This window comes from Cucumis sativus, chromosome 7 (genome assembly GCF_000004075.3).
Source record: "Cucumis sativus cultivar 9930 chromosome 7, Cucumber_9930_V3, whole genome shotgun sequence".
Taxonomy (NCBI): Eukaryota; Viridiplantae; Streptophyta; class Magnoliopsida; order Cucurbitales; family Cucurbitaceae; genus Cucumis; species Cucumis sativus.
Genome location: NC_026661.2, coordinates 13,126,820 through 13,143,083, shown reverse-complemented (window position 1 = coordinate 13,143,083; position 16,264 = coordinate 13,126,820). Strand labels below are relative to the sequence as shown.

Sequence of the window (16,264 nt, the reverse complement as noted above, 5' to 3'; positions counted from 1 at the left end):
CCATAATTTTACACCCTGGTTGAACTAAAAAACATGTAGTAATAAATAAAAATGAACTAAAAAACCTTGGTTGGTTAAAACATGTAGTAACAAATTACGAGTTTTAGCACATAATATCGAGATTCTATTTTAAACGGCGAGCTAAATTATACACATGGTCCTTTAAAGAGGTTTTCGTATATATGAAAACCATACATTAAGGTTTCTTTAAGAACAATTTTCTTTTAAGACTCAAGACGTGAGGAATTTCAACTATTTAGAGTTACTATCAACATCATCTTCCATTTTTAAAGTTCCTTTGAGTATTGTCTTTCATGGTTTTGAGTTCCTCTAAACATCTATGTTTCGATGAAAGTTTTTAAAGTTCATTTGAACATTGTCAGACAGACCTAATATTCTACGATGTAGTAGAAGGGATAAGAAAGGGGAAGCATGTGTGGAAAGGGGACGAGTTAGTTAGAAATACATTTGTTATAAGAGAGCAAATGGAAAATGAAGAAGGGGAGTTCATTTGTAGTGAAGAAGCCTGCAAACTTCCCTGAAAGAAAGGATAGGTAGAGAGGCAGGTTTCCTTTTTTATTGTTCTTAATTTCTAGTTCATTAATCTATTTGTAATTGTTGTTGAAGGATTGAGTTTATTAATTCCTTTTTATAATTTTCATACTATATCAATATATACAAACACATTTATTGGTGTTCTATCAAATTGGTATTAGAGCACTCATTCTTTGGAAAATCAAAGGAAAATGGTGTAAAAACACGTGGAAGAAAAGCTAGAGATGTTCGATCAAGAAATTTCAGAAAGCTGTGTGGAATTACCCAAACTTCTGGCAATTGCAGAAAATCCGATGTCCTTAGCAAAGAGCATTGAGCAGTTAGAGGTTAGAGGTTCAAGCAGAGAAACAACAATAATTATCGTTAAAGTGCGTCGAAAGCATAACGAAAAGGAAAAATTGGCAATGAGAGGAGGAATCACAGCATCAATGAGTCAAATGTCGATGATGGAGAGCACAGTCGAAGGAGGAAGTACGCCGATGAAAGAAACCGAGAACGAAGGGTGAACGAAGAAAATAGAAATTGAAGAGAATGTGAGCGATCGAAACAAGTTCAAGAAAGTAGAGATGCCAGTATTTAGCGGCAAGGATTCTAATTCGTGGTTATTTGGGGCCGATTGATATTTCCAAATACACAAACTGGCTGATTTTGAGAAATTGATCATTCCAATCATTAGTATCGATGGAGTCACATTAGATTGGTATCGATTGATGGAGGCTGTTAGTTCGTTTCCGATCAATGAGGGAAGGATCTATCTATGGACGATTCTTAGCAATCAAGCAGGAAACAATTGTGGAAGTCTATTGCAACCTCTAAGATAAATTAGTAGCACCATTGCTGCAATTACTAATAACTTGTAGAAATACACGTTATTGCTTTTATGTAAAATAATGAGGTCGAAACGCATACGAATAAAAGAAAACGAAGAAAAATGTGAGTGATTTGGCTAACTTGTAAATAACATGGCGTGAAAGAGTCTTATCCCTGTTTTATCTTGTTTCAATGACTAAAAGGATGAAAAGATAGTCTATGAAGCGCCACTGCAGCTTTTCAGAGCATTAAATGACGCGTGACACCTTGTCAACATCAACTTTCCCCTATAAATAGAGCATTTTACTTCAAACCTCAACGTGTAATTTCTAGTTGGAGAGCAAGCTCAAGCATCTTCATTTCTCTATCTCTAAGGTTTCTAGGTGAGAGCCTGGATCAAAATAGAAGAAGAGAGTTCATACCATTCACTTCCTCCTCAATATTAGGCATAAATCAAAGCCAAAGAAGATAAGAAATCGTACTATGAGGTGTTTCCCTTTCTATTCTTTTTCACTTTTTTTTATTATTGTTTTGTAGTATGTATTGGATGACCAAAAGGCCTACAATTATTGTTTTCAATATATTATATTTTATATTTCACTCACCTATATTCTTATTTCTATTCTTCTCTGCTATGTTTAACTAGCTTGTGCTGATAAAATGTGTTTTTGAAGTCATTGAAGGTCATGATGTTTTTATTTTAAGTTTTGTTGAGTTAAATGTGAGTGTCAAAGATGTTATATATTCAAAAGAGAAACGATGTCTTTGTTCGTGATCATCTGACAAATGAAAACATACATTTAACTGAGTGTTTGGCAAAAATAGTGTAGTAATATATTTTGATTGTCAAGTTCATCCTTTACATACATTGCAGAAATGACAATGTGTGTGGCGAAAGCACTGACAGGTTGTCGGTCTTAATCAAGGAAAAGCAATTTAAAATATTTACAGCATGATAAGACATAAATCATAAGTCAACTCTATGTATTTGAATCTCAAAAGAAGAGCAAGTATGGTAGAGTGTCGAGAGGCATCTCACCTTAATTTCAAGTTGAAGTATGCTTTATATCGCTTCAGACCTTCAAGTGCAACCTAGAGCGCTTAGATAGTTGAAATATTTCGCGTAATTTTGGTAGTATAATAAGGTAAAATAGGAACTTAAGCTTCCTATGTTCGACCCTGGACTTACTAAGGAAACCTCTCTTTCCTTGCACTTTGGCGAATGAGAGAAAATCTTTTATGAATAACGATTACATTTTGCGATATAACTATGTAGAGATAAGATTGCACCTTTTACCGCATGATCCTATTATGCCGCCTAATAATCAACTCTTTAATTAGAACTTATATTGTCATATCCATGACTACTTTGCATGCATATATATATAATCTAACAATCTAACATCAGAAAATTACTGAAAGAAGTCTTAGAAGAAACTTTTATGAACGGGCTTCATCTGCGAATTAAGTTGGAGGTTGAGTATTAGGAACCTGTTGGGTTGGCTCGAATGATGAAAGTAGCCCAAAGGGTGGAAAGTTAAGAAATTATGCGAAGGGAGACAAACTTAAAGTTGAATATTAGAAGTAAAACTCTATCTAATATGTGATGACCATGATCAATGACTTATCACGTAGAATTAGATTGAGATATATAGAACACTACATACAACACTGAGTCCAACAAACAACGCCTTCGACAAACATGTTTATGATACGCGACAACCCTACCCGCAAGGACACGCACAGAGTGTTGGGAGTGCGATACGCCTTGTGCATGAGGTTAGCATGCAACAAGGTTGGGCAAGCTTTGAGTCATGCCAATCCCCCTTGTTGTCCATGTCTGCATGCCAGCCTATGTCAATGGGTGTTTTTGGGCCATTTTTATGTTTTTTAGAATTTCTAAGTTTATTTTTTGTATTTTCATGATCAAAGGGAATTAAATGGACTTATTTACCAGTATTTCAAGTCAAGAAGATATCGAAAAATTTATAGACAAATGACCCAAAGCTTTTATTTGTGAGTGAAAAATGAATTTATAAAGTGATCTCGAATCATGTTTCTCAAAACTATTATTTAAAGTATGTTTTGAACTAAATGTTTGAATTACCTGGTTTATGGATGATTTCCAAAACATGTGATTTCCTTAAAGTATTTGATCAAGCATGGATGCGGAAAAATGTTTTTGGCTTTCAAAGAGAAAAAAGATTGTTAAGACAATGTTATGCCTTATAGTTTGCTTCTTGCACAAGAATCTTTAATGTATTAAAATATTGTTTACAAAGCTTATGGTTTATGTAACGCCCCGAAAATTAAGATAATTATCTTAATGTTATTTAATTCGAATTAACTTGTTGAGCATTATTTTGATTTCACAAAATGAGAATAATTTGATTTTGTGGTCATTGAAATTAATTAAATATTTGTTGGATGAATATTTAGTTAATTAGAGAATTTAAAAATTTTGTTGAAGATTTGATAATTATATAATTATGGAAAAGAAAATAATTATATTTGTTAAAATATAATTATTTAAGAAAAATATATTTTATTTTGAAAAGAAGAAGATTAAAAATAAATATTTGTGAAGGATAACTATTTGAAGGAAAGATATTTAGAGAAAAAGAAAAATAATTATATTGTGAAAAATATATTTACTTTTAGGAAAATGGTAAAAGTTGATTGGATTAGAATTAAACGAGGAAAGAGAAAGATTGGATTTATTTTGGAAATAAAATGATTAGGTAAAAAGGAAAAAAAATAATAACAATATTATTAATTATTATTATTATAACTATATTAGATCTCGTTCTGCATGTAATAAAAAGAAAAAGAGAAAAGAAACTCTTCCTCTTCTCCGTTTGCCATAGTTGGCCACCGTGCATCACACTGCAAAGCACACCATCGTTGATGTTCGCCGCTCCACGTTAGTCAGACAACCCCATGCATCGTTGCAAGCCTAGCCAAAGCATTCCATATTCGTCATCTCTCCCTACTGAGCCTCTCTAAGTCAAAGACAACTCCGTCTTGTGTGCGTCGATTTGTCTGCGTGTGAGTCGTCTCCTCCTTTGTCTGTCTGCTCTCTATCTACATCAGGTGAAGTTGAAGGGTCATCGTTCCACTGACTGTCCATCTCTGTCTTAGTCTGAGTCGTCTATTAGGTCCTAGCTGAATCCCCTCCCCCCAACTCAAGCCAATATCCTTCCTGATCCTCCAGCCATGCATGAGTTCCTCTAAACGTTAAAGTCATTTCTTCTACCCACCTGAGTTGCCTAAGCCATTTGGTCTCTTTCCCATGCCAAGCCAATTTTGCTATCATTTGAGCCACTTTTTGATTCGTTTGGCTAAATTTTAGTTGGAGGTTTTGAGCTGTGAATTTTTTCCAATCAAGGTTGAATTGGGTTAAACCTCTTTTGTTGGAATGGTTCTTTTGGATTTTGACTGTCAACCGAGGAATTGTAAATTGTTAGCTAATCTCTCAGGTAAGTGATTCTATTACTAGACCTTTGAAAATAAAATTAAGAATTTGCATGTATTTTTCATTATGCATTGATGTAGCGAAGATGCATAATGTGATTAATATGGATGACTGAGATGTTATGATCGATATGTTATGATTGATATGACTATGTTATGATGCACGAAATATTAATCACATGATAAGGACATTATGATTGATATTCTTGTCAGTTTTATGATGTTTATGATATGCTACATGGTATGGATGGGAGTTTAGTTAACTTTGTCTATTAGGGTCGCACCATATGGATGTCCCTCAGGATCACCACCTTTTTATGATTGACGTTAGTTTGACAGGACCACTAGCCTGTCATGTTATGTTTCTTTTTATGACTGATGTGAGTTCGACGGGACCACTTGTCTGTCATGTTATATTTCTTTTTATGACTAAGTGAGTCTGATGGGACCACTAGGCTATTATGTTATATTTTACGAGTGGTCGATGTGGTCACTTACAACCCGATTCTCTTAGGTGTTCCCTTTAGGTTCATCACAATCTAGATGTGTATTCCTATGTGATCATTGGATAGCATGTGTTTGGGAGCATGATAGTTTTCGGGTACTTCCTTATGGAACCCTAATAGAAAGTTAAGAGACACGTAGCAGGACTAGTAGTGGGTTCTTTACTGAGTATATGTTTATACTCATCATTTTCTATGTTTAACATTTCAGGCAAAGGTAAAGATAGAGGAAAGATGACAAGCGACAAAAAGGATCCATGACATGTCATATGGGGACACAATTTTGCTTCGGCTTTTCATGGTTTGTTTTTAGTGTTTGGATCTTAAACATTTTTATTTATTTATTTTTATTATCTTTAAAATTTGTAAAAACAGTTGCAACATGTCTTCATGGTATTTTTAATGAAAATTTAGTTTTTATCTTTTCAAGAATTTGTCAAAATAGTTATTTATCTTTTTATGACATTAACTTAGTATAAAGAGTTGGGTCGTTACAGTTTATAAATATTTTTTCTAGTCCAAGTTATCTCAAAATTAAACCTACGGGTATATCATCGAGTGTCATGGAGGTAAGGACACTTATCTTTGACGAACAGAGTTGGAGTCGCCTAGTTTTGAGGTTTGAAGTTAGGAATGCCTAGCTTTGAGGAACAGAGTTGGGGGATGCCCTTCTTCGAGGTATAGATTTGGTACTGATTAGCTCTATCATCTCCTGAGGATTAGATTATTGGTCCTAGACGAAGAAAAATAAGTACTTTCGTACAAGTGTCGAAAATGTTTGTCAAACTATCGTATTTAAGTTATCGTTATGGTTATTGTTTAAATGTTTATGAAATGCTATTTGAAACCTAATCATTCACTAGGCTTGTTTAGCTCATACTTTCAAAACTATTTTCCACTTTCCAGGTAGAGGTCGTATTGTAGAAGCCTGATTCGCTGTTGTCTGCCTAATGAAGGATTTTGTTCTTTTTTGTGTTTGTGTCTTGTTGATTTTCAAATAATGTATACTTGGTCTTTTAATTATGCTAGACTTAGGTTAGGGTTGGTTGGAGTTAGAGTCTGTTTTCTTGTAATTATGGATTTTGCTAAGTGTCTGTATGTAAAGTTTGTTTGGTCAATGGGTTGCACTACAGTTTTGTATATTCGTTGAGTATTTTGCTTCAGTTTGCTTATCATATAAAGGTTTGGGGTTAAGGGTCAATTGGTGTTGTTCAGAAGGGGAGCGATGTCGGTTGACTTCACGTCATCTCTTTGGATCTAGAGTAGGTGAAATTTGAGAGGGGGTGTGACACTTACACTTGGGCAAGAGAGAGAAAAACTTGTGCTAAACGTTAAACATTATGAAATTAGCAATGCATAGGTAGGATGTGCCCCTTTTATCACATAGTCTTAACCTATACGCCTATTTAAGTCACATAATATGAAAACACATCATGACATATTCACGAATCAATTTTGTAATGCAAATTACTGAAACAAGTAGCTATCTATGTCGTACACGTAAACCATACCAAAAGGGAATTTTTACGTGTTTTTTATATTTTTGCCACTTTTGAGTAAAGTTTGGATATTTTCTAAGGAAAAGAGGTTAAATATAATTATTTTAGAACAAGAGCAATTTGAAGGATTTTCAAGCTAAAGAGTTCAGCCACGAGTTTATGAGTGACAAAATTATTTTCAATGTTTATGAGTTTAAAGCTAAATGCTACTAAGCATGTTTGAGATTTTTTAATGATATTTCTTCATTGATTTGATAAATGATTTGCAAAGCGTGATTTTATGTATAAGTTTGAAAGTGTAAGTTTAAAAGCATGTGTTTCAAGCTAAGTTCTCAAGCATGTTTTTCATAAATCTACATATGTATGTTCTATGTTACTTTCTATGACCAGTTATGTGCACATAGTACTTTTCCGTTACTGATGTGAAAATTGACGAGCCTATGTTCCTTGTACATCAGTGAAGGTGCAATTTCATGTGCCTGCGTGGAAAATGATACAGTTAGAACTATACCTATGTTGAGAAAATTACGTCACAGACGGTGCAGTGTACCAACACCCATATTTCATGCTAAGAATGGGTTATAGTGTAAAGGGCAAGTAAAGTTTATGATATGTGCTTCAAATTTTTATAAGTTCAAAGCACATGTCTGTGACATGTTATTCAACTACTTTAATGTTTCTAAAGGCAAAGGCTTATGCACAACTGTTTAGAAACGCATGTTTTATAAAAACTCACTCACTAAGCCTTTCGACTTATTCTTTCAAATGTTTTTTTAGTTTTCAGGTAGTGATCACCATGCACCGAGTCTGTCTTACAACTGCTATATGCTATTTGTGAGTTGAGGTCATTATATTTCCATAGTCAACATGTTTTATGTTTTAGCATGGGTTACAAGATGTGGGCCTAGTTTGTAAGTTGTTATCAAGTAGTCTATGTTTCCTCTGAGTTTCTATCAAAGGTTGTAGCTTACTAGCAAGTAGTCCAAGTTGTTAGCAAAGCATTTACCTTGTGTTGTTTGTTTCTTTAAAAGCATGCATCTACGTTGTGACTGCTGGTTGAGTTAGATAGATTACGTTAGACGGTTTACGAGTGTTGTCAAAGTATGTTGATGTTTGCTAGCCCTTGCACCCTCTTTTGGGGTCAGGTTAGGTGCTAGGAGAAGGGGGTGACCCCTTCAACCTAGTGAGTACGTGTAACTCCATTGCATGATGTGTGGTATTGCATCAGTGAAAGCTCTATTGGCAACCTGACTACTAATGTTCCACTATCTCATATGTTGAAACTTACAAATGCAACAATTATGTAAATAAAAGAATAACAAAAAAAATTACAAGTATTGAAACAAAAAAACCATAATATGCATAAAATTAGTAACTTGAAATGTGAATGAGAATTTGTATAGACTATATGACTCTAGAGACTTGTTATTCACAAGTTTCTTCTTGTGCAAGATAACTTTTCCATTTAGTGGCCTTTTTAAACTAAAGAGCATCTTAACGCATATCAGCAAGTTACACTAGTCGTAGCTAATGAAGTCCTTCAAATCATTTATGAGGCCCATCGTGGTCCATTCCATATGTTGTCTCGTCTCCCTTCCCATCATAGCTAACTTGATGAAATAGAATATGAATATCTTCACCACATCCTCGTCACTCTCAAACTAAGGATTTGAGTAATCTTTATCCAACTCATACCCATTCATGTTTGTCGTACCACTTAAATATAATTGTCTTAATCTAATGGCTTGATCGTGTTCGATCAAACTTAACAGCACGTCTTGGCCTATACCACAACCTGTAATAATGTGAAAATCTTCCCGCCCGAAGGAGACCTTTTCACTGAGTAATTTAAAACTGATATTGATCATCCTCAACCTATCTCAACAAAATATAATGGCATAGAGGTCCATTGAACACCAAATTGACGTCCAACAAATGGACAAACGTAGTTTTCCTAAATATATACTACTTAGAAGTTAACTTATTTTTAATATTGGAGACGGTCTTGGCTAAGTGAGAACATGTCAAATTTGCAAGGAAAAAGTTTGAACTATACACTTTGGTGACAAGAGGCGTCTACCAAATAGAAAACAAACATAACAGAAGAAAATGAGTAATTTGTCTTAAAAACTTGGGGCAATTTCAGTTCAACCTCGGTTGCGAATAGCATAAATTCATTATGGTACTCGAGCCATTTACATTGGAATGTCACGAGATTAGGGTTTTATATGCATTATGTGATGTATCTCAGGTTAATCTCGAGCAAATCTACCCTAAGAACCAACACAATGCATATGAAATACAAACTTAGACCAATCTTCGGATTCATTCAACAAATGTTAGTGCAATTTCAACAATCTCGGCTGAGATTCATAATCTAAACGAACCCAGATTGATGAAATTGCTTACATTCATCAAATGAAATTGAAAACCATATATGCATACATCCAACTACTTATATCCCAACTGCCTTGGATTTCAAAAAAAAATCTTATAACAAAACTTAAAACAAAGTCCTAAACTATTAAATCATTTAAAACAAAATACCTCTACAAATTTAAGCTTGATGATACATTAAATAAGTTTGTCCATGCAAAAATTAGTAAATCCCAGAGATTTTGACAGCAAAGAAGTTCAAACTTGGTCGAAATGAGCACATAGTTTCACAAAAGTGAATATGAATCGTTGGATGAAAAAAAAAGGTATTTTGGTAATTGCATAATAACATTTAATTAGAATTTTAAACACAAAATAAGAAATTTCATGGTCGAATTTAGCTCATGATTTCAAATGTTTTCCACTTTCCCTAGAGATGGTGATTCCAGGGCCGACCCTCTTCTACTTGTTTGTCATCCAGTTTTAAGTTTCTTTTGTCACCATGTATTTTGATCATGCATCTAAGACTATTTGAAATGTGAGTGTTTAAGTGAACAAGTGTGTATAGGTTATTTTGGTTACTAAACTTTTATCATGTGTTTGTTACATATTGTACGGTTACGGTAAGTATGTTTATAGAAGCACTATGCATGTGAGTCAATAAATTTAGTAAGTTATGGGGAAATAGAGTAAGAAGAGAGCGGTACTTGTTGGCTTAAGACTCGTAGGGTTAGAGAAGGTGTGGAAGGGGTTGGTGACAATTATTCCAAAATGGTATAATTAAGGTCCTAAATATGACAATATGCATAAACCATCTTGAGAACTATATATAAACATTATTAAAACCAAATTCTCAAATGATAGAAATATAGGAAAAATGTATTAACATTTAACAAATTTTGTTTAACTTGAAATATATATATATATATAAAAGCAGAATTATTAGTAGGGAAGAAAGAGGGAATGAGAAAAAGGTACATTGATTTTCAACAGGTAAGGTCGTTGAGACCTCCGTCCAATTTCGATGAGTTCGAGAATTTCTTCCTTCATACAAATCCTTTCTTAGAACAAACTCGCTCAACTCTCCATTCCCATTCCCATTTCTCTCTTCATTCCAATGGCTCATCTTCTCAACACCTCCTTCCTCCCCGCCTCCTCCCCTTCTCTCCGCCCAACGCCTTTTCTCCCACCCTCGTTTCACTCTATACGCCGCCCTCTCCAGGTCCAAGCCAAGATCCGCGAGATCTTCATGCCTGCTCTCAGCTCCACCATGACTGAGGGCAAGATTGTATCTTGGATCAAGACTGAGGGCGACAAGCTCGCCAAGGGTGAGAGTGTTGTCGTTGTCGAGTCCGATAAGGCCGATATGGACGTTGAAACCTTCTATGATGGCTATCTCGCTGCCATTATGGTCGATGAAGGTGGCGTTGCCCCTGTTGGATCTGCAATCGCTCTTTTGGCTGAGACTCAGGATGAGATTTCTGAGGCTAAGTCTAGAGCTGCCAACCCTTCTGCTTCTCCGGCTTCGGCACCTCCGCCGGACAAGAGTCCTGAAAATGTAGTTGCTACCCCTGCGGCACCGGTTATGGTGGCGAAGGCGGCCGCTGCTCCGGTTGTTGTGGCTTCCACTCACCCTGCATCTGAAGGGGGGAAGAGAATTGTGGCGTCTCCGTATGCCAAGAAACTGGCTAAGGAGTTGAATGTGGAGCTGGCGACGGTGGTGGGGACTGGGCCATTGGGGCGAATTGTGGCTAAGGATGTTGAAGCTGCGGCGACTTCTGCTGCTGCTAGCGCAGTTTCGGCTCCGGGAGGCGGTGTGAAGCCCGCCCCATCCCTGGAGTTGGGCACCACTGTGCCGTTTACCACAATGCAAGGGGCGGTGAGTAGAAACATGGTTGAGAGTCTCGCGGTGCCCACTTTCAGAGTGGGGTATACCATTACAACAGATGCACTTGATGCTCTTTACAAAAAGGTACATTTAAAAGATTTGGAAACGATCATTGATTCGTTGCCTTCTTCCTTTCTTTGAAACTGCCTTTCAAACTTATGTTGGACATGTTATTAGTTAGAATTATTTCATGGTTTGAATAAATTGAAGCAACTTTCTTTTTGAAAGGATAGAATTAGAACTTGTCTTCTGCTCTGCTACTAATTGGTAGTGATTTATGTTTCTTAGATTAAATCAAAGGGAGTGACCATGACAGCGTTGCTTGCCAAGGCTACGGCTCTGGCTTTGGCTAAACATCCTGTAGTAAATTCAAGTTGTAGGGATGGTAAGAGCTTTACTTATAATAGTAGCATCAATATTGCAGTTGCCGTGGCCATTGATGGTGGCTTGATCACACCAGTTCTTCAAGATGCGGATAAGGTTATTTTAGTTTCCTTAAGTTGTTCTGCTATTGTTCAAATGATATGTTAATTATTTAATCATGGATTGCTTATGCTTGATCTGTGCTTTAGGTGGATATTTATTCTCTGTCTCGAAAGTGGAAAGAGTTAGTCGAAAAAGCTAGAGCCAAGCAGCTGCAACCTCAGGAATACAATACTGGTACTTTTCGTTGGTTCTTTTTCAACCTCGTTTCAACAAGGAGATTAGTAGTTCATTTGCATTCGTATCTACGGAGGAAGTTAGTTTATTTTATTCAGTTTTTTGAGAAGGAAGAAAGAAATATGATGAGGGAAATTCCAAGAAAGCTTGAGAAGAGTTCTGAAAAATAAAGCTTGTCAAAGGAAAAAGAACTTAACATTCTATAGTCAAGGTAAACTTGAGAAAATGAATAAATCAAAATGGTAAAGAAGGATAATGAATCACCATTGCTTTTATATCATGATAAGTGCGTTGTGGCTCATGGAGTGTCACAAAAGACATGGAACATTTCATTTTTTAATTTTCTGTAAGTTCAAATCTTCTCCGGAGGTATTACTCTGAGGTACTCAAGTATGTGGTAGATTGATTTTGTATGTTCTTTTGGATTGTTCATGAGTTGACTAATATGATGGGAGTAGAAAGTTGTCCATACATATGCTAAGAAGAATAAGTGCGAGTTAAGAAGGGAAAGTGAGAGAGTGATGAAGATTGAGAGTGTAAATGTGCGGATTAGTGGTCTCTGAGTGGGCTCTCTCTCCTTTAATACAGTTAAGGCTATAAGCCCAGGAAAGGGAGAAGAGGCAGTAGCTGGAGAGGCCTTTGTGGAGACTTGAGAGGTTTCAACTTCATGCCTTCTCCTTTCCATATTTAGTGTAGTGTGAAAGAACCCTAGCACATTCATCGTACTAGTTTTGACCATCTCATTTTGGGAAAACCATTGAAACATCCTAAGAATGCCTCCTTTAGGGTTGTTTCAACTCTTTCTGAAGACTAAATTATCAAGTCTGCATGACGCCAATTAGAGGTTGTATACTGTACTTGGTTTTTTAAATTATCAAGATTTTGAAACTCCTTTCTAGGAGCAAACAACAGACCAAAAAAAAAGGAAAAAAAAACACTTATACCATTAGACCAATAGTACCTTGGCTTTTACGCAAAGCCACCAGCCGCAATCATCTCGTTGAAAAGATTGCCGATAGATCCAACCGTTGCTTAGCCAAAGAACGGGAGAGAAAAAGGTGATCTTGTGATCCATGGTGGAGTTGTGCGGATTAACCATTTTGAATTGGATACAAATTTCTAAGTACTTCACCGCAAGCAAAGGACCATATAAAGAATTTAGTTTTCTTAGGACTAGTCCCTTTCCAATTGATCTTACTAGGATTCTGGTCTTGACCCTAGCACATTCATCGTACTAGTTTTGACCATCTCATTTTGGGAAAACCATTGAAACATCCTAAGAATGCCTCCTTTAGGGTTGTTTCAACTCTTTCTGAAGACTAAATTATCAAGTCTGCATGACGCCAATTAGAGGTTGTATACTGTACTTGGTTTTTTAAATTATCAAGATTTTGAAACTCCTTTCTAGGAGCAAACAACAGACCAAAAAAAAAGGAAAAAAAAACACTTATACCATTAGACCAATAGTACCTTGGCTTTTACGCAAAGCCACCAGCCGCAATCATCTCGTTGAAAAGATTGCCGATAGATCCAACCGTTGCTTAGCCAAAGAACGGGAGAGAAAAAGGTGATCTTGTGATCCATGGTGGAGTTGTGCGGATTAACCATTTTGAATTGGATACAAATTTCTAAGTACTTCACCGCAAGCAAAGGACCATATAAAGAATTTAGTTTTCTTAGGACTAGTCCCTTTCCAATTGATCTTACTAGGATTCTGGTCTTGAAAGTTAGGGCCTTGGGAGAGATAATGGTCCCCGATTCCACATAAAATGTCCTGGTAAAGTTTGGTACATCGTTAATTATATTTTTAATATTTCTTAGGGAAATATCTTGGATCACATCTAACTAGGCTAGACTATTTTTCCAACTATCAACCCCTGAGATTATTTCAAGTCTCGTGAATAAATAATAGAAGCGCAATAACCTTCAAGTGGACAAGAACTCATCCAGTGTCCTCCCAAAATCTAGTCCTCTTACCATCTCCGAGCTCTGGATTAAAAAGATATGACTTTTAGAAATGGGAAACTGAAAACAAAACATATTGGAAGAGCTCTCTGACTAATTTAGTACAATACACCATACGTGTAGTTTAGTTACACAGTTCACAGTAGTACAGTATCATACTGTGCAGTAGCTTGGTTAAATTTCATTTTTACCTGAACATTTCCTTGTTTCTTTCCTAGTTCATAAGAGTCTCCCCTCTGCCTCTTCCTTGAGCAGGTACATTCACTCTCTCTAACCTTGGAATGTTTGGTGTGGATCGATTTGATGCAATTCTGCCTCCCGGAACTGTTAGTATTGTTACTCTTCTACTTTTCTCTCCCCATTTTGTTCTCAGTTGGAGTACCTTTCTCGCATATACCTCACTTCTTTCAGCCTAGTTATTAATATTGGAACCTAATTAATACAGGGAGCAATCATGGCTGTTGGAGCATCTATCCCTACGGTTGTGGGTACTAAAGATGGTCGAATTGGCAAGAAAAACCAAATGCAGGTAACAATTCAACTCGGATTATTGGTACTGTACATTTTGGAGAGTAAGCTTCTGTATCCTTTATTTTATGGATCTTGAATATTTGTAGGTAAATGTAACAGCGGATCATCGAGTAATCTACGGTGCAGATCTTGCCACTTTCTTGCAAACCTTGGCAAAAATAATTGAGGACCCTAAAGACCTAACACTATAGTTTTACTTGCATTTTAACCCCCAATTTTCTTTTCTTCTCTCTTTAGTTTTCTTCTTATGATTTGATGTTCTTTTTTCCCACACATATTTGAGTCAGATGTGATCTCCATAAAATGTGGTAGAAACTTTAAAGTAAGAAATTGTTCTCAATATCTGTTGTTGCTCATGTTCAGAGAAGAACAAAAGCAGAATTTTGAAGGATGAACTATTATTTGTGTTTTTGTTTTTCTTTCTAATTGAGTTGTATTTAGAACTTATTTTCACGTGGTATTCATATATTTATTTTCTTCATGTTGGAAATGTGGACAAAGTTCTTCACTATATTATTGGATTGATTCATTGATGAACTATAATAGATCTCATGTTCCACCATCATGAAGTTTGAACAGTAATACGTAAGTTAATTACCATAATCATCACAACTCTCAATACTCAGATATTAATTATCAAAAATTCAATATTAGGGCACTTTCACATATATTAACTCAATATTCAATCAACTTGAATATAACTTTAACCTAACAATTTTTTTAAGCTACTATCGATACCCGACTAATAGTCCCTAAGTTGACAGATCCCAAGCCACTTCTCTTTCTTCTTTTGCTTTCAATTTACCAACAAAGATAGTAGCTACTATCAAATCAGCAGCATGTTTCATTATTGGTCGTCATTGACACTTCTTTAAGCTCATACTATAATTTTTTTTGTTATATCATCTTCTTATAAGATAACTAGTTATATTGATTACTAGCGTCAAACCCATAATGAATGACACTTTTGAACTTTGGTATATTCCAATTACCTAACTAAATGAAGCTTACCTTTTACTTTATGCTTGTGATTTATTTATGAGATTCTGCCATCGGTTATGCGTAAAAGAATTTAGCACAACATACCTTTATCCTAACAATATTGCCAAATTTTGTAGGTATGAAAATTCTGGAATAAGTAGGAAAATGGTATAAAATGTACAGTTTAACGGCAACAAATACTACAAAATTATTCATAAACTAACAAGCCATTTGACATATAAACAATTCAACTTTAATAGCCAACGTTATTAAACTTTTTACATTCATAGAGAAATTTCATCTTCTCTTCTCTTTGCTTTTCACGTTTATCAAGAATAACTATGCATGATAAACACAAATTTAACGAGTCCACCCAATGACCCAAATGACCCCTAAAGTCTTTTTTAAGTATTCATAACCATAGGTAAATTGCTAGGATCCGTACAACTTTAAAAATGGTTTTACATATTTAAGGGAAAATGTCTTAAAAATTATATGATATAATATAGTATTCTTTGAGAAAATATTAATTTATACCTAAAAATTTTAAAAAATTTATCAATTAAATGGTTGCATCCATTTAATCTGTAAATTTTGTAATTATATCACTCTATACAATTCATTATATTTTGTTTAAATAAATATTAGTTGGGAGTTATAATATTATATATTAAACTCTAAACTTTTGAAAGTAAATCATATTTGATTGGAAAAAAAATGTCCTCAATCAACTCTAATTTGATATTTGAAAAAATTTACAAACGTGTAAGAATTTATGCATAAACTATTTTTATTAATCATAATAAATTATTTAAATTAATTCACAGTTCAATTGATATAATTACAAGTTTCACAACATGTTTTCGGATAAATCTAAATGAAGGTGTAAATTGATACAATGACAAAAGTTCAAAGTTTAAATTAATATAATCGATAATTGTGAATTTTAATTGAAACCCTTCCAAAATTTTGGGTATAAATGGTATATTCTTTATTATTCTTGTTGGCATATTTTAGAAGTC

At 35.0% G+C, this 16,264-nt stretch overlaps 1 protein-coding gene across 1 annotated transcript; it reads left to right on the top strand.

Annotated features, from left to right (window-relative positions):
- The first annotated feature begins 10,174 nt into the window (after positions 1-10,174).
- Positions 10,175-14,751, top strand: LOC101215151 (dihydrolipoyllysine-residue acetyltransferase component 5 of pyruvate dehydrogenase complex, chloroplastic). Its single transcript, XM_004150351.3, has 6 exons — positions 10,175-11,189; positions 11,394-11,585; positions 11,678-11,765; positions 13,986-14,056; positions 14,176-14,259; positions 14,348-14,751. The coding sequence occupies exons 1-6, from the start codon at positions 10,335-10,337 to the stop codon at positions 14,450-14,452; spliced, it is 1,395 nt and encodes a 464-aa protein (XP_004150399.1). The 5' UTR covers positions 10,175-10,334; the 3' UTR covers positions 14,453-14,751.
- Positions 14,752-16,264: the final 1,513 nt, after the last annotated feature.